This window comes from Phoca vitulina, unplaced genomic scaffold, assembly GCF_004348235.1.
Source record: "Phoca vitulina isolate PV1807 unplaced genomic scaffold, GSC_HSeal_1.0 scaffold16, whole genome shotgun sequence".
NCBI classification, from domain to species: Eukaryota; Metazoa; Chordata; class Mammalia; order Carnivora; family Phocidae; genus Phoca; species Phoca vitulina.
Window position 1 is genome coordinate 13416099 of NW_022589719.1, and position 19566 is coordinate 13435664.

A 19566-nucleotide genomic window follows, 5' to 3' on the forward strand; every position below is an offset into this window, starting at 1 on the left:
TGTTTGACACGGCCCTAGTTTGGGCTGAGTTGATAGGGGTGGAGATGGCAAAAGGGGCAAACAAAAACTTGGGATATTTTTAGAAGGTAGAACCAATAGGGGCTGAATGATAAGGGCAGAATGATGACAAGCCCTTCCCTTGAGGGAAGTTTCTGAATGGTTCTCCCTTTGCCTGGCTGTGGATTATCATGGGCACAGAGGCGGCCATGGTAAAAGGCAAAGGATCAGACTCCAATCCTGATGTCGGCTGCTTGAGATGCTGGTGGCCGGGCTGCTAGCCACGTCTAGGAAGCCCATAGCCCCGAGCAAGTAGAAGGGTGACCACTTAAGCCAGACATACCTGAGCCCACTTCCTACAGGGTCCCGGGGCAGCCATGCACCAGCTCTGACTTCTGTGATGCCCCCAGGAGACAGAGCTGGAAGTCCTGCCTTCTCTCCCAGCCCTAGGAGGCATCTGCTCTGTGACCTTGAACCAGGCACTTTCTTTCCTGCTCTGGGAAGGAGGAGGATGGAGGGAGGGAGAAAGCAGTGTCCTGAAGAAACAAAAGGGTTGCCATTCACCGTTCAGAAAGCTCAAGGAAATCACAAATGCGAAGGGCTAGAGCAGAGTAAAACTGCACCTGTTTCCACGCCATGCACCTCGACCCGTGTGTCCCCGCCCGCCACAGGGCAGTCTCATGAGGCCGCAAAGGAGAACAGAGGAGGAGTGTGCAGGCTCGTTTCTTAAACAACTGGGACAATGAGAGAGAGACAGAGATCAGGAGATGCATGAGCTTTCTTGCCTAACACACTCTTTTGAAGCAGTTGCCCAACAGTAATGCCCTAGCCTAAGGGGTTTCTAACTGTGTTCCGCAGGGCCCTGGGATGCCAGGAGAAGCCCAGGGCCACTGCAGGGCTGAGGCCACCCCAGCACAACCAACTTCACGCTGCTTTTATCTTCCATTTTCTACACTGAGATTGCCGGGGGCACTTTAAGAAAGAACAGCAGTTGTAAATGCAGAGCACTGTGGGCCAGGCAGGTGAAATGAATGAACGAATCGGGCCAGCTATAAAACACTGAGCTATATGACAATGTAGGGGACACATGCTGCCCACTTTGCTGCTACTTAGCTCCCCCTGATCACTGCACTGCAGGAAGGGGGTGCGAAGGCACTAGGTCATCTGATTTTTCAAGAGAAACCAGAGATCCAGATTTGCGCATGATTCAGCCCACGTGCCAACCAAACCATACATGCTTGTGGGCCACCAGTTTGCAATCTCTGGCCTAGAAGTATCTGGCTTTCAGAGACAGTTTGGAGGAGGAGGAGGCCGGAATCTAGAAGGCAAACTCTTACCCGACCTCCCCCTTAGAGCCAGCTAGACTGGGATGCACCACACTTACTCAGCTCTGAAATACTTCCCACACAGGTGGCCAGGAGGGACTGCTCCAGGGTCCGGAGCTCCAGCTGAGCATAGGCATCGGCTCGCTCGTCGTGGCCCAGGGACCCACCGTTGTAAGGACTGAAGTACGCGGGGAGGGAGAGGACACCTGTGGGGAAACAGGTAGACAGGTAAGTTCAGGAAGGAAGCAAAGGTCCACAGGCCCAGCCCTGCAGCTTCTGGTAGAGAGGGGGTGGGGGGGCGGTAGTCAGTGGGCAAATGTCAAAGCAGCACTTGAGGACATCTGAGTTCTACAGAAGCCAGAATGAGGAGCAGCCCACTTGTAGACGTGGTTTCTTGGAGCTGCAGAAGGAACTGGCCTACCTGAGCTCCTGGGCCATATAAGAATTCATTCATTCCTTCACTTCTTCATTCACTGACTATCGAGAGTGTCTCCCTCAGCCCAGGCCTTGTGTGACATTCAGGACGCTGGGATGACAAAGAGACCTGGCTTTGCCTTCACGGACCTCAGGGGATGTGAATGCCCACCGTGCCCACCTGAAGGGTGGAACCAACCCCCTCCGAGTCCTCCCACTGCCTCATGCTGTCCCCGTTCCCTCTTCCTGCCAAGAAAGGGACGAGGACAAACCACAGAGAAAGGGGATGCATCCCAGCCACTAGCCAAGTCCAATTAGTGTTTTTCATTAGCACTTCAGGGCCAGAGGGACAGAGCTGTCAGAATCAATCCCGGAGGGTGACAGCCTGTAAATTTGTGTGGCTTCTTAGAAAGCACCAGAAAAGCAAAATCAGACCGGCTTAAAATTACATGTTGGTTCTTAAGAGCCCATGGCCACAGAGATTCCCAGCCTTTGGTAACTGCCGTTTCTTCGGTCAATGCATCTTTGTCCCACACCCCCCTGAACTTTTTTTTTTTTTAAAGAAAAATACCCACAGGAATTTAATCGGTCACTTTTGGGAAGATCTCTTAAAATTCCTTGAGATAGCTGGAGAACCCCTGGGATGTGGCCAAATCCGTGTGAGAATTCCCTACCCTGCACACAGAAATGTAATGAGGATGGCGACAGCCAGAGAAGGTGAAGCAGAACAGTCAAGACAGGGCCTTGGAGCCGGAATGTTTGGGTTCCTGATTCTGGCTCCATCACTTAACCAGCGGTGTGATCTCGGGCCAGTGACTTCCCTTCTCTGTGCCTCGGATTCCTTGCGCCGTAGCTAAGGGTAAGACAAGCCCCTGGTTCGTAGTGAGGCCGTGAGGACGAACTAAGCTGTGGATGTCCATGCTTGCACTCCCCTCCAACACAGTGCATGCCTCTGAGGAAGGGCTCTGGAGCTGTTGCTGTTATTTCTGCTATGTGCTGGGAATGGAGGCTTAATTTACACCACGAATTTATTCTTTCTACAAGGTAGGCACTGTTGTCTCCAACTTAGATCTTGGGGGACTGACGTTCAGAGAGTTTGAATAACTTGTTCAACTTAGTGGCAGAGCTAGGAGCTGAGTCTGGATGTGGCAGGCTTTCAAATGGGTACACTTCTCCCCTCTTGGAAGCCCACATCCAAGGAGCACCCCACCAAGGCTCACCTATGGCCCTCTTATCCCTGCCCGGTTCACCCAAGAAGCCCCCCACTGTGTTCCACGGCCGGGGTAGGGGGAAGGCAAACACACACGGCAGTCTTCTTCCTGCCCAGACCCTGGCGGTGTTCTCCGACGGCTCTGCTGACAGTCCGCCCTGCCCTCCTCACCTGGCCTCTCCCTGACCCAGCCTGCCTGCCTCCTCCAGGCTGCCTCACTGCCCCCCAAGTCCCCCGTCACCCCTCCTGCATGGCGGTGGCCCCTCCCATCACATCTGGTGCCCACATGGCACAGCAGGGCATCAAAGCACTTCCTCAGAGCACTGTTTCCAATGGGAGAAGGAGGAGGGCATGATGGGGTTCCCCCTGCCCCCTAGCCCTATGCCCCAAAGCAGAAACTCTCCCTGACGGCTGAGTATGCAAACACATTAGGAACAGCTGGCTCTGAGAATTAAAACAAGTAAAACAAAAGAGAATTCACTCCCCTCCAACACACACACACACACACACACACGCACACTCCAACCCATACACACATGTGCACGCGCACACACACACCCCCGCTCCAACCCATAGAGACACACACACATGCACGCACGCTCCAACCCATAGACACACACGCATGCACGCTCCAACCCATACACACACACATGCACGCACGCATGCTCCAACCCATAGACACACACACGCATGCACGCTCCAACCCACAGACACACACACGCACGCACGCTCCAACCCATAGACACACACACGTATGCACGCTCCAACCCACAGACACACGCACGCGTGCTCCAACCCACACACACACGCATGCACGCTCCAACCCATAGACACACACGCACGCACGTTCTAACCCATAGACACACACACACACGCACACACACACAYGCATGCTCCAACCCATAGACACACACACATGCACGCACACTCCAACCCATAGACACACACACATGCATGCATGTTCTAACCCACAGACACACACGCATGCACGCTCCAACCCCCACACACACACGCATGCATGCTCCAACCCACAGACACACACACGCATGCACGCTCCAACCCATGGGCACACACACGCACGCACGCTCCAACCCACAGACACACACACGCATGCACGCTCCAACCCATAGGCACACACACGCATGCATGCTCCAACCCACAGACACACACACGCATGCATGCTCCAACCCACAGACACACACGCATGCACGTTCTAACCCATAGACACACACACACGCACACACACACACGCATGCTCCAACCCATAGACACACACGCATGCACGCACGCTCCAACCCATAGACAGCCCAAACATTTGGGAGAGTTTCCACACATCTACAGGTCCTGCGCCGGCTCTGCTCCCCTCCCTTCTTCATTATTAATCTACAGAAACAACGCTGGGGACATGTGGATCAAATTTACAGTGCTTAGGGCAAGGGAATGGGAAATTCAGCAGATTTGTCAAAGGGTTCCCAGAGAGAAAGATTACATCACTGGACCCAGTAACGGGAGCTGGCAGGTCCATTAATAACAGCTCCCACCTTCCTAGTCATCGCCCACCACAGGGGCTTTCACTTAATACCGTGGCAAAAGTAATTATGAACCTATTATTAATAACAATCATTGATGGCACCACAGCTTTTGCCTAGTACCTTTTGCTTTGAAGAGACATTCAGCATTGAGCAACGCGTTCTTCCAGTGCGAGAGGCAGGGTAACGGCCACGTCCGGCTTTCACTGAGGGCTTCCTGTGTGCCGGGCACACACCATTCCCTTTAATCCCCCAAGCTTCATGACGGACTCTGCACCCATCTCGCAGATGAGGAACTCGAGGCCCCCAGAAGACTAGCCTGAGGTTACTGAGGGGCAGACACTGAACTGGGGCTAGAATTTCAATCTCGCCGCCTCGTCCTTTAAACAGCCCCAGGGGATTTGCGAGAAGAGGGCTTCCATTCTGTGTGGGCCTGGGGTTTGACAGGAAGAATGAGAAACTAAGACCCAGAAATGGGACTTTCCTTTTAATGGTTCCCCGGGCACCTCTTGCCAAGGATCCCCGGAGGCCTCCCGTGGAAGTCTGCAGACGGAGGCTGTCCCCTTATTCCCTCGGATCTTTCCAGAATGCAGCTCCACAACTTGCGTTCCACATCTGCCCCTACGAAAGCCTTTTTTATGTCAATCTGAAATTCATATAAGCCTGCTCCTCACAGCTCTCAGTGGAGAAGGAATATCTTTATGTCCTCTCAACACTTCAGCGTCTTCTTTGCCCCATAAAATCCCAGCTTTATGATAGGGGCTGCCCAGCACAAGGCCATTCTGGAGAAAGGGATTTAACACACACACACACACAGACACACACACAACCAAAAGAAAAGAAAAAAAGAAAGAGCATCTCTTTTTTTTCTCCCATTTTTGTAAAATCCTTAGGAAAAATTATTTACTTCAGTCCTAATCAAAAAGCAAGCATGGTGGACTGTTTCCCTTGATGAGTTAATAAGGACATCCCTGATCAATCCCTGTGAACTCTGTGAAAGTGACAGAGAAAACCCTAATGCATCATTCCATCATTCCCGCGACGTGATCTACGGAGTCGGAAGCAGTGATCCTCTACCTCCCTCTTCTGTAATATGAGCAACTCTGTTCAACGTTCCCTTCGAATGTGCTCTAGCTGCATGTGAAGCTCTGCATTTCTCAATCTATACACAGAACCGTCACCTTCCCTCACTCAATTTTGCTCAATCTGGTTGCCCAATTCCTGAATCTCGGAACTCATTATCTCATTCCCCAAAGCCGCAGCTGTCTCCTCCCCCGTCCCCTCCTGAGCATAGCGCCACATCCGCCCAGTTGCACAAGGACAGCCTGTGAGTCACCCTTATCAAGCCTCCCTCTCGTCCTCCACCTACCTGATCAATGGACCAACTGCAAGCCTCACTGCTTTGACCACTTGGGCGTCTCAGAACTCCGCCCCTGCCATGACCCCAGTCCAACCACTCTCTTCCCTCACCAGATACTCACCTGTCTCTTCCCACCAGTCTTGTCCCAACCTTGCCGTCCCTTACTCTGATCAGTACTCTTACTTTGGCTTGGTACTCTTCAGTGACTCCCCACAGCCCCACAAGGGAAAATAACCTTTCCACAGGTAACAGCAGATCATTTTCTTTCTCTGAAATTTAGGGACGAAAACAGTTCTACCAGTGAATGGGGGAAATCCCCAGCACCTCCCAGGAAATCAGCAGAGTCAAGAAGCCTACGCATATCTGATCCCTGTGGCTCCAAGCTGTTTTGTGAGTTTGGTCCCTTGGCTCTGCGCCAGCCCTGGGTTTGGAAAAGCAACACACTTCCTGCCTAAGAGATTCTCCGCCAGTGCCCAGAGAGGGCGCCACTGAGCTAGGTGGGAAAGCCTCTGAGCCAGGCCTGGGAACCCTGCCTTCTTGCCCTCCCTTGCCAGCCAGGAATCAGCCTGGGTTTCAGTTCTCCGGGGTGTGAGCTCCTCCAAGCAAGCAGCAAGCGAGAAGCGATGGACTGCACACCGGGTTGACAAACCAGACTTTCGGTGCGAAGGCTTTTCAGAAGCAGGGCTCAGTCCAAAGGCCAAATCCATGGGGATTTTGTTCTCGTCTCTGTGAAACACTGCGGTAGAGTCGTGGCTTCTAGAATCTTCTCCAGCACCGGGACCCTACGCTCCGACGGGCCTGTCTATGTACTCTAGCACTGATGTGCAGCGCTCAAAACTTTCTCCCTGCTTTCATTCCACTAACGTCCTAAGTGTGAACAGCGGGAACAAACAGACCCTGTTATTACGATTTCCTATGATTTGATTTCCCCCACAGCTATCATACCTCCTCCCCAATATACACACACGCACAATTTTAAATGTAAAGAAGATGTCCTTTTTTGGTGAAAACTGGATAGATTTATGGTTCAGCTTTTCTGACCAGTCATCAAAAAACCATCAAGACTGTAATATAACTGTTCTCACCACCCCCCCCCCCCGCCCCAATTCAAGAAGCTATTACCAGCGCTCTCCCCAGACTTGTAAATGTTCTTTTCAGGGCACTGTGACTACAGTGGGCCCAGATCCCCGTGCAAGCCTGCGTCCCCCACCCCTGCCCGCGACACTCCCCACCGGACCCACCAGCAACCGGCTCAGGGAAGCTCATTTGTGAAGACGGCAAAGGCCACCGCTGGTCTCCTGTTTCTTTAAAATGAAAACCGGGATGCTGAGGATTACTCTTTTATTGCCCTTGTGAGGAAACTTGGCAGGGTGTATTGTGCTGGTTTTCTTAGGAGCTGGAAGCTTGGGTGGGGTTCAATCCATAAGCTTCTGAAAATAAAAATTATATTGCCCTACTGAATGGTTTCCAAATAGCCCACATAATCCAACACTTTTTACTTTTTAAAAAGTGTTTCCATTCTCTGATCTGGAATTTTATATATAGCACGTTTAATGCCCAGTGTTGGATATTAGTCATACTGAAACAAAGTGCTGAAAAGTTAAAGCATGACTAGTTTTCAGAGAGACGCAAATGGAGATCAAGGACAGTCAATTCTAGAAAAACTTCACCGAGTGGTATTTCTCCTGACATTCTGAGGCCAAAAAAGGTTGGGGGTGAGTGTTGAGGCAAGGTGGGGGGAGGGGAAGGAAATAAGAAGGAAAAACCTGGCGAACTGTCCATCATTCATGTAAAACTGATTCATCAAGAATAATCGAAAGCTCATCTAACTCTTGGCCAGAACCCCTCTGAAGATGAGACCACTACGCTATGAGGCTCAGAGTTCAAGCGGGAGAAGATGAGAGCCAGGGGGAGACTGGAGTGTGGTCTGAGTTTGGGAAGCAGGTTTTAACCATGGGTTAATGATGAATGGAGGGGCATCTGGGTGGCTCAGTCGGTTAAGCATCTGACTCTTGATTTCAGCTCAGGTCATGATCTCAGGCTCATGAAATTGAGCCCCACATTAGGCTCTGTTCCCAGCACGGAGCCTGCTTAAGATTCTTTCTCTGCCTCTCCCCCCTCCAAAAAAAAAAAAAAAAAAAAAAAAATGAATAGAGATGGGCTACCACATAGTGAGTAGTACTCTAAGCCAGGAATGGGATGAACCCCAGCATTTGAACCCACACAAAGACCCCAGCAGGTAGCTACTAGTTCCATGTACCACTGAGAGACACTGAGGTTTAGATGGCCGGGTCACTAGGCTAAGGTCACAAAGCTGGAAAATGGCAGAGGTGGGATTCAGACCCAGCCTGTCCGACACTGGAATCCATACGGGTCACCACCACGGCACACCCTCCCACGTGGGGCTCTCGCCATTCAAGCCCAGGGACAGACACTTGCTTCTGCATGCACCATTCCCATTAGCAGCGCGCTTTCCGTTCTTCTTCAGGGTGAGGAAATTAAAAGCAAACAACGGTGGTCTGGTTCACACCTGACCCTGGCTAAGTCATCAGAACACCAATGGCTACAGATGGTCATCCAGTTCAGTCAGGCCCAGGGGATGAGGAGCTCACTGTGAAACAGTAAAATAATAATGCACATTTATGACTGCCCAGGTTGCTAGGGGCCAGAGAACCCAGGGCAAGATCAAAGCTGGCTCAAGTACAACACGTTCATTGCCAGCATCCCCAATTCTCTTTAAAAAGATGATTAAAAAGAATATGGTAAAAAGCAAACCTCACCATGAATTCTGGGCTGCAATTCACCTCCCTCTGGAGCCCGTGACCATCCTGGGCCTCCTGGCAGAGGACCTGCTTGGGGAGCTGGCCTCGGGGCTGCCTCCACCCCTCCAGCTGGCAGCATCACCTCCAACCCCAGGGCTGACTCACTCAATGCTCAGGGGGCCCCAAGGGGGGCCACCATAGAACAACAACAGCCCACCCCGGAATCTCCACGAGGAATGCTGGCTCCCCGGCATTCTGGCTGCTTGTTTCATTAAGCCACAGATCAGTTCTGTCCTAGACCAGAGGATGAATGTTAGGAGCCCGTAAAAGAACAATCTAGTAGAGATCACGGATTGTTGCTTAATTTGGGGGTGGGGTGGGGAGTAAAAACCTAATAAAACGCAGTCTTTTCATTGCCATTTCCCCTCTTTGCAAGAGAGTAAAATAAAGCCAGAGTAACCAAGCAGATCAATTTCAGGAAATTAAACCTAAAGGTGAACTCTGGAAAAACCAGCAACAGTCACAACATTGGGCAGTATGGGGCAGAAAACTCACAGTGACCTACTGAGCTTTTTCCCCTGGAAAAACATCTCCATGGTGTTTAGAGTACTTTTTAAGAGATTCTGGGTGGCCTCTCTGCAAAGCATTGATGTAACACATCAAGAACTTGAGTGCAGGAAGCGTGAGCCTTGGAACTGCTGCCTCTTAAAAAAAGAAGCCACCACATGACCATGGGCCTTTGTCGAATGCTGTTCTTGACCCCTACTGGGTGAGCACATGAATTCCTGTGAGCCCAGGCCAACAGAGCACCCCTTTTGTATAAAGGCAACACATTCAGCGTGCATGGGTGGTACACACAGTCATCACCCTAAAATATCAGCCTTTTCCCCCATCAATGCACACAGCCACCCGGGTAAGAGTAGTTCTCTCTATGCTAGGGTTTTAAAAAGGTTTTGCATTCCCATGCTTTCTAAACTTTATTTTTTTTTTTTACAATGCATATGATTTATTGGCATAGTAAAATGTGATTGCTATAAGGGAAATGGGGGACAGGGAGGGAGGGAGATCCTTAGAGAATGAGGAGGGTGACCAATGCTTCTGCTGAGCAAAGGAATATCCATAACTTCAAATATGGCAGAAAATTAGTTATCAGAAATTAAATATTTATATAAGAAAACAAGCATATGTTAAAAAGAAAAATACTATAATCTAGTTACATATTAAGAGCCAGAGTGGAGGTCATCTATCATAAGAGATAGTTCTTTTTTTTTTTTTTTTTAAGACTTTATTTATTTGAGAGAGAGAGAAGGAGTGCGCACGAGCAGGGAGAGGGGAAGAGGGAGAGGGAGAATAGACTCCCTGCCTGATGAGCAGGGAGCCCAACGCAGGGCTCGATTCCGGGACCCTGGGATCATGACCTGAGCTGAAGGCAGACACTTAACTGACTAAGCCACTCGTGAACCCCAAAAGCTAGTTACTTCTGCATGGGAGAATTTTGGATGAATTTTTTCTCCATTATTCTTCATACTTTTTTCTAATGATTAAATAATGACCACATGTATTTTAATAAAAACAAAACCATTATTACAACCATTGCGAGCTCATGGAGGCAAAAAAATAAAAAAGGTAAATAAAAGGAAAACCTCATTGTTTTATAGAATTATTACTACGAAAAAAAAAAAAAGTAAGAAGAAAGGATATTCCTTTTGGAAGAAATCCAGGCAGAAACTGTTCTACATTGCTATAAGATTTTTCTGCATGCCTCATTCTAAGAATCTGCCCCTCTGAGAGCCAGCGCCTTCCCCTGGCCCGGTGGTGGTGACTCTGGGAGGCTCAGGGGCTGTGTCACCAGTCAGACTCCTTGGGCATCCTGATAACCGGCCCAGCTGTGTACTCGCTGCACGGAGTCTGTGTGATCATGATGCAGCCCTCACGGTGGCCTGGACCTCCAGCACCCGCCATGGCAGGTGCAGGGGGCAACGTGATGATAACTGAGGACAGGGACAGCCAGGAAAGTCTTCACACCACATGACCAGTATCATCAATTGAGAAAAGGAGCCTGGCACTGCCAGCACTGGTGTGGGGGTACCGGTGGGCACGGGGATGGGAGAGGACGCAAAGCTCGGGCCAGGACTGGTTCCGGAGCCACATCTCCTGCTAGGGAGCAGCGCTGCCGGGAGGAAAAAGAGGGGAGCAGAGAAGTCTTTAAGTATCAGCCCAGAGGGGAGGAGAGGGATAAATAAGCCAACCACCTAAAACACACACACCAGTCACACCTCTTGGGGGTTAAAAAAGAGGCAAATATCACAAGGTCCAGGGCAGATGGCCAAGGCATTTATTAACAGATCATGAGTGCATTAGTCAGAAATTTACTGTGCTAGAGTTCTTCTAACAAATATAACCTGCTTCACTCGGCGTTGGGTCCCATTCCAAAGGGTTTTGACTATTAGACTCTCCAGATGATTTAATAGCATGAGTCAGAGAGAAGAGAGTTTAAAATCCAGCTCGGAATCTTATTAGCTGTGTGACCTTGGACTAGTTACTTAACATCTCTGAGCCTCAATGTGCTCATCTGTGTAAAAGGCTTAATAGCTCCTAGTTCACAGGATTGAGGATTAAAAGAGGTTAAGTGAGCAAAATGCCTGACACATAGTAAGTGTGTAGTAAATGGGAATATTCTTATAAATGGCTTCATTGGTTCCCAGGGCCAATGGCTTTGGAATAAAACCATCAGATACCATATTAAAGTACTTACCACATTAGGAAGAAGGGATGGACCCGAAGCCAATCTATTCCATTATTTTTCTGAAGACCACTGTGGTCTACACTGATAAAAAATCATGCTTTACTCATGAAAGATGGGTTATTTATTCTGCATTCGTTCACTCACTCATTTATACAACAGCTATTTATCGATGACCTAATCATGCGCCAGAACTAGCTATGCTCTGGGATAGAAAAGTGAACAGACAAGGTCCCTACCCTCTTGATGTTTGCAGTCTAGGGAAGGAGGACAGACAGTATACCAACCAAGTCGGTATTGTGTGGAAAGGGCTAGAGTCAGCACAAGGAGCCCAGGGGAGGGGTGTCCAAGCCAGACTATCCAGGGCTAGTGGTCAAGGAAGGCTTCCTGGAGGAAGGGACATCTCAGCTGATGACGAGTAAATGCCAGTCTGATGAAGGGACTGAGTGGGTCTTCCAAGGAGAGGACAAGCCTGTTTAGGAAGGGTCTGGGGCAGTGATAGGTTGGGGAGAGGCCCGACAGAGCAAGCACATTATCTGTACTAGAGATGTGTTTATTTGGAGCAGCCTGGGAGGTGGCTAATGGAGATCATTGCTCTCTCTCCACCCACCCTTGGAGCCAGTACTAATCCAAGGGGTAGCAAACTTTTTCTGTAAAGAGTCAGAGTGTAAACATTTTTGGCTTCGCAGGTCTCGGTCACAACTGCTCAACACGGCCTGTGTACTGTGCACGTATGATATGCAAACAAATGGGCGTGGCTGTGTTCCGTGTACGGAACTATAAATACAGATTTGCATCTCATATCATCTTCGTGTGTCGTGAAATAGCCTTGTTTAATGAACTTTCTCAACCATTTAAAAATAAACTCACTCTTAGCTTGGGGACCCTACGGAAACAGGTGTCACAGGTGTCAGGTGGGATGTGGCCTGCTGACCCCTGTCCTGATTCAGAGCCGCCTGGAGGGACTGAGAGGCGGGGTGCGGAGCTATGGGCAGACTGGGACAGGCCTCTGGGGAGGGGCCCCAGGGAAGGATCGGGGGGGCGGGGGGAGGGTACTAGCCACAAGAGTCTAACGGGCTGGGGCTTGGTCCTGAGGGCAATGCGGACCCACTGAAGGGGTTCGAGCTGTTGAGTGACACAGTCATACACGCATGTCAACAGAGAAATCAGGCAGCAGTGTGTGAATTGCACCAGGAGCAGCGCTGCTGGCCGAGGACACCTTCTCTGCTGCGGGACTTCACGGTCCCAAACCCACCCTGGGCCGCTGTCTGGGCTCTTACCTCAATAAAGCCGCACATTTCTTTCAGCTTTTGCATGAAGCACTTCGACGTCAAAGACAGAGGTAGCAGATGGTAGTTTTTAGAACTCATATTCGGCAAGGTACCATTTTTAAGGCCAAATAAGTGAAAACTGTATTTGACTACCTTTAAAATTGGTGATGGTCCTAGGTCAACTTGAAGCAGTTGGCAAATTTCAATCTATCAGGCTCAAAAAGGTAACTCACGAAGAATGGGAGAATTTTTACAACACATGCCTTGAAATCTGGGTCCGAACAAAGATACCCCAGTCCTGAGTGCACTGGGGACACCAGGGCCCAGAGGTGATGGTGCCCCCTTCGTTGCTCATACAGAGCTCACCCCCCCCAACACACACACACTCCACACACACACATAGAGAAACGGCTGCTTGTGAGCAGCTAAATTCTGCAACAGAGAACACATTCTCTAAGGCCCTGGGACCCTGTGTCAAGATTAACTGATGGCTTCCAATTTGAAATAAGTATCTGAGCAGGCTACAGAAATTTTAGCACTGTGCTACTATTCCCGTGATTCATTCACTTATGCAAATATCCCTTATGTGCCTATTAATTACCCTGAGCTTGGCACTAGGAATATAGAGGTGAATAGACACAGGATACTGCTCTAGAGGAGAGGAAAAACATGTAGACAAATAATTAAAATGCAGTAGGATACGTGTGTGTGTGTGGGCGGGGGGGGGGGGTCTGGAGTAATAGAAATTTGGACAGAGCCTGGAGAGAGGGCTTTTGCTATGTGCCATCATGAGCTAAGGAGGAAAAAAATAACAAGATGTTTCAGAAAGCCCCCACTTATTCCAAGAACCCCAAAGGGATTTTACAGACTTTATGAGAAACAAACAGTCCCGGTCAACCCATGGCTGAGCAGCATCACGCAACACCAGAGTGGGCTGAAAAGGATGCAGGATACAGGGAAGGAAACTAATTTCTAGAAAGGAGGTCTCTTACAGAATTGCTCATTTCTGGGCTGAGGACACCCCAGACCTCACTGGGTCACTCCCAGGATCTTGAAGGACACCATGATCTTTCCCTACTAAGATGTATGAAAACAGTCGCTGATGCTCGAAACCGTGCCAAGGCTCTGTGACCAATGCCATGCCATTCCTTCTAACAGAACCCCGGACTATTCTGTCTGGAACAGCCACATACTCTGAACCCTAGGGGACACTTCCTTGGCCTCCCTCTAGCGGTGCAACACGGTTTCGGACAATGGGACATAAATTCAAGACTTCAGGGGTTCTGGACACTGTTGCTTTCCCGACCTAAGGGGACAGGCCATCCAGCTGGCAGAACTCCTGCTTTGCTGACGACCTCCAATATGACACAGCACCTGAAGAAGGTGCAACCGGGAGGCAGGCCACCTGCGGCAAAAGCTGGAGCACCGTCCAGGGCCCGCCGTCCTTCAGTGGGGGGGGGGGGGGGGGGGGAGGGGAGGTGCCGCAGGAAGGGACGAGAGCAAGATGAGAACCAGTGCTCAGGATGGCGGAGCAGACAGCAGAAAGAGCCTGGGTCTCTGACAGCCTCACCAAGCAGCTAACTACCAGCAGGAGATGCCTGTCTCTGAATGTTTTACAGAAGAAAAACCACCCCGTTGGTCGGCGCATTCTTTTTCTAGGGCTGCGGTAACAAAGTTCCACAGACTGGGTGGCTTATGGAAGGTTGTATTCTCACAATCCTGGAGGCTGGAAGTGTAAGCTCAGGCGCTGGCAGGGCTGTTTTCTCCTGAGGCCTCCCTCCTTGGCTGATACATGACCGTGCTCTCCCTGCGCTCCGTGTCTGTGTCCTAATCTCTTCTTACAAGGACACCAGTCATATTGGATGAGGACCCACTCACATGGCCTCATTTTACCTTCATTTCGTGCCTGAAGGCTCTATTTCCGAGTACAGTGACACGCTGAGGTACCGGGGGTTAGGACTTCAACATACGAATTTTGGAGGGACACAATTCGGACTCTTAATGGTCGGGTTTCCTGTGACTTGCAGATGAAGTGATTTCTCTAATACCAAGATGATTTCTGTAAATCCCGTTTCCAAAACTATTTTTATGCCATAGAACCCTTTGTTCGAATGAAATCTTGTGGAAAGTCCTACAATAAAACCGTCTCCCCACTCCCAGGGCCCCCATGTCTCCATGAAGGGTGGATGACTGCTCAAAGCCCACTGTCCATTCTGGCTGGCTGTGGAAATGCCCCTCAGACCCCACCAAGAACAGAGCGGTTCTGGTCCACAACGCCAAGCTCCCTAAGGGCTTAGGGGGGCAACAGCAACTCCAGCCCTCATTTAGTTCAGACTGGAAGCTTCATGGTGGACCTTCCTCGTAGACCATTTGGCCACTACTAGGTGAGTATCTGTGCAATGCCAGTCACAGTTTAATTTCAAAAAATGCAGGTAAGCAAAAAGAAAATAAAAATCGTGGTAACTTTACCACCTTGAGATAATCACCACTGACATTATGGTTTTATATCCTTCAGGCATTTGAATATGCACCTATGCTTTGAGAGTACATCTATACTTTAAATAAATCTTTAAAAATTTAATTTTTGAGAGAAAGAGAGAGAGAGCACGCGTGCACAGCGGGGAAGGGCAGAGGGAGAGGCAGAGAGAATCTCAAGCCGACTCCACGCTGAGGGGGGAGCCTGACATGGGGCTCAATCCCACGACCCCGACATCACGAGCTGAGCTGAAACCAAGAGTCGCACACTTAACCAACTGCGCCACCCAGGAGCCCCTATACTTTTAATTTTTAAAAAGGAACCCTACCATATCCTTTAATAATCTCCTTTTTCACTTAATACTTCATGGACATTTTCCATGGACCCAAAGAATGTTTCTCATCATTGTTTTCAATGGCGGCAGCACACACCATTCCTGAGGTTCACAGCATTTACTGCCGTTATTTTGGATGAGTCAGGAGGGACACCTCTAACATGACTTCACAGCGGGCACTGTTCCCTGAGTCACTTCAAACTCTGGTGCTCTCGCACTGAGAAGCGTCCTCAAGTGAGGGCTCTACCTGGGAGGTGAGGAACCTCCTCTCCCACCGTTAGGTGACCTTATCAGGGCCTCCTAACAGACATCCATCAGCACCTTCCACCTCTTTGTTCATTTGAAACCCAGGTCTCACCAAAAGGGAATTAAAACCCCAGGAAGATGTGGGGTTTCCTCACATGTGTCTTTGGATGACAGACTCACTCGCAGAGGCCTCAAAGGGCTGGCTATGGGGCTGAATTCCAGGGAGCACTTGGGGTCTCTGGCCCACTGACATCTAGCCCTGGACTTGCACAGGGCATCCCCCACCCCACCGCCGGGAAACCCAGGACTCCCAGTGCTTTCCACGCAGAACCCAAATGGGAAGATCTCTTGCTAAGTCACAGGTTTCTGGGGGAAAAACAGCCTGCAGCAAGCTTCCCTGGGAGGGAGGCCTTTCCTTGGGGGAGCTCCTTTGTCTGGCTGCCTTGGGTATGGCCGAGTCTCTGTCTGTCTGCAGAGCTGTATGTGACCTCGTGCACTTAAACTACAACTTTGGGCTTTGGCCAGAGTCCCTCGCTGTTTGTTTTACAAACTCCTACTTACAGTCTCAAATTAGGCTGATTAAAAAGCCAGCTCCCCATGGGGCTATAAACGTCACACGGACAAACGGAGAGTTGAGTTTACAAGGCTGGCGTGTGATCTGCCCACCAAGACTGCTGCGGACCCAGTGGAAATAGTGAATCAGCCTTTTTGGGCAAAACCCCTTTCCCGGGCCCTCCCCGCCTGAAGCTGTGCTGGCGACGGGCCAGAGAAGAGGCAGCTCAGGGAAGTCCTTTCAAGACAGCTGGGCCGGCTCTTTCTTGGATTTGAGCAGCACTGACAGAGGGGTCCACTGCTGCTCCCAAACCCTCTGCTAACTCAGCCTTTTCTTGCTTCTCCATGTGCAGCACCCCAGCTCTGTTTATGCCGCCCTCCATGATCATCATCATCATAAGCAGAGGCCGCTGCCAACACAGCACCCCAACTCTCACTCATGCTTGAGCAGATGAGCCTTCTCCTCCCAGGGCTGTTTCTCTTGCCCCCATCCTAGCTGTCATCTCTACTTCGCAGCTTCTGCCCGTGGCTGGGGTCACACCCAGGGGGCGGCGGGTCTAGGTGAGTGGAGGGCAGAGAAAGCATCTCCTGCCCCCCAGCATCAGGCTCATTCTCAAAGCATCCACGAGTCGGCACGCCGCAAACTCCACTGAGGCTGAATGAAGCAATTTGTCACCTCGGAGATCTTACTATCTAGCCCCCCCCGTCACCTGCCAGATGGCCAAGGTGAGAAAGAATCAAAGTCTTTTAACCTCCTTGATGAAGTTTCAGGAGATTCTTTCTCCATCCCAGGGCTTTACTGAAACACACACAAATACCACTTGTCCTACGCTTACTCTCCACCCCGCACGTAAACCAGAACACACCCCATATTTATATAGCGGAGGCTGGAAGGGACTATAGAAACCACACGGCCTCCAGCCCTACTCGTGCTTACCCGCGGGCTAGATTTAACATGCGGCCATCATGTCATCTATATTAGCCCCCTGCCCAGTACCCGTAGCTCCAGCTGATCACGGCTCTGATGTGTGACACGTCCAGCCAACGCGCCAAGTGGCTGTCAGAGGGCATGGTCCCAGGGACTGCAAACTCACTTCCTCCTAAGAAAGTTCATGTGCAGCTCCAACTGCTAGAAAGCTCTTATTCAATCCAATTCTATCTTGTTGCAGCTTCTATACTCCCGGTCCTGCGCCCACACCAGTAAATCTATCCCCTTCCCATGGTGGGGGGGGGGCCCTACCTCCATCACAAGCTCCCCATGGGCCATGGCTTCACCCCTCCTAAATCTGGGAGCCCAGGACTCCTGCACAACTCTGGGGTGTGTGGTGTGTGTCTACCCCGACTGCTTCAGAGTCTGAAATGCTCACGAGTGCAGCCTCACCATTGTGGCTTCCCTAACGCTGGCCATCCTCTTTCTCCCTAGCGACGGGCCCCCCTTCCCAGAGCCTCCTACCCCGACCACAGTGCAGGTCAGGACCCCAGGCCTCGTGAGTTAGGCAGGACCAGCCTCAACGCTCGGCTGCACCGCTTACTTGCCATGTGGCTTGAGACAAATGACACCCTCTCTGAGCCCGTCTCCCTGCCTGTGCAATGGGGGTAAGACCCACTCTCAGAAAGCAAGAATGAGGCTCGGCTGAGACCACATGCCTATAGGCTTAGTATGGTGCCAGGCGTAGAGTGGGTGCCCAGGGAACGGAGGCTGTCCCCTGTCCGTGCCCCCGTCACCACCGGCTCCTGGTGACTACCACTGCTCTCTGCTCTTCTCCTAAGTCCTCAGGCTCGACCAAGGAGTTCTCTGTGATCCGAGGTGGGTAGCTTACGAAGGGCAGACGCAGTATTTTTCATCTCCCTCCTTCCTTCTCTCTGCCGTCTCTGCTTTGCCAAGAACACAGTAAGCATGAACGACCCAGGTTCAGAGAGCACGAATCGGACACTTGCAATATTAAAGCAAACCAAGACAATGGCTTCGGCTTCAGATGACGTGAAAGGTTAAAGAAAACCACCGTCTCTGTGACATCCATCCTTCCAACAGGAGGTCCGGGAGGGCAGGCGTCAGAGCGCAGGGGCCGGCCGGGGGCTGACCGCTCGGCCACAGGCAGTAGAGAGAGACTGTGTCAGCGTGGCCGCCTGCCTCAGCCCTCCCCAGCCCTGATCCCGATCCAAAAGATGGGCTGGGGACCGAGCGCTGGAACCATCCGCAAGGCCCGGCCACCACGGTTCTGGTGAAGCCGACGGCTGTAAACAGTGGCTTTGCAGACTGCAGAGCCCACCCTCTTTGCCCCGAGCTCTCCTACTCCCTTACCTTAAAAAGAAACAGAGGGAGAGAGGGAGGGAGGGAGGGAGAGAGAGAGAAGGAGGGAAGAAAGGAGAAAGGGAAAAAGAAGAAAGTGTTTATCTGAAAAATAAACACGAGTGCTACACAACTGCTTTGAACTTAGAACCCTTGTGACATTTCCATTAACTAAAGTTTTAGAAAAAGCCACTGCCTATTTGACTCTCAGTCTTCAAATAAACATTGGGAATGGCTTGGCAGGATGAGCCCTCCAGCGGCCCCGCTGCCCAGGAGGCTGTCTCTCAGAAGGGGCGGTTTTAATAGAGGGGCTCTCCTATGGGGATGCAAAGTAAAAATGAAGCTCCCCTTACAGGAATGACGGCGCTGCCTCCTCGGGGAGCAGTTAACAACGGCAGACTGGAGGCCAATGTGCAGAGGGTGCATGGGGTCAGAACTAATGTCCCGGGGAACCTGAGATTGAACGGGGTCCCCATTCTACCAGTAAGCGAGCCATGCCGTAGGATGTAAAGCCACTTGCCTGACACCCCACGGGTAGGAAGCAAGAGCCTGCATGCCTCACCGCTCCGCTACAGGGAACCTGGGCCTAGCATTTACAAGTCACAATTGGTTGTTTTTGTTAACTTGAGATACAGTTCATACATCCTAAAACTCATCCTTTAGGGGCACCTGGGTGGCTCAGTCGGTTAAGCGTCGGTCTGACTCTTGATTTCGGCTTATGTCATGATCTCGGGGTTGTAAGATCGAGCCCCGTGTGGGGCTTCGTGCTGGGTGTAGAGCCTGCTTAAGATTCTTTCTCCTCCCACCCCGAAAAAAACACAAAACAAAAAACAACTCACCCTTTAGAATAGTACACTTCAGTGGTTTTTAGTATAGTCAAAGAGTTGTGAAAACGTACCACTTTTTAATTCCAGAACATTTTCATCACCCCAGAAGACACCCTGTGCCCCTCAGGAGCCACACCGACTGTCCATCCCCACCATCACCCCGCCCCCTGCAGCCCTGGCAACCAGGAACCGACTTCCCGTCTCTCGGAGCGCGCCTGTCTTGGACGGCT

General features: G+C 50.8%; 1 protein-coding gene across 1 annotated transcript in view; it reads right to left on the reverse strand.

Moving 5' to 3' along the window:
- Positions 1-19566, reverse strand: part of ABTB2 (ankyrin repeat and BTB domain containing 2) — a 169613-nt gene that overhangs the window by 43275 nt on the left and 106772 nt on the right. Inside the window, exon 2 of the mRNA XM_032413893.1 lies at positions 1382-1528. Within this exon, the coding sequence (XP_032269784.1) occupies positions 1382-1528 (147 nt within the window). The remainder of the gene's footprint in view (positions 1-1381; positions 1529-19566) is intronic.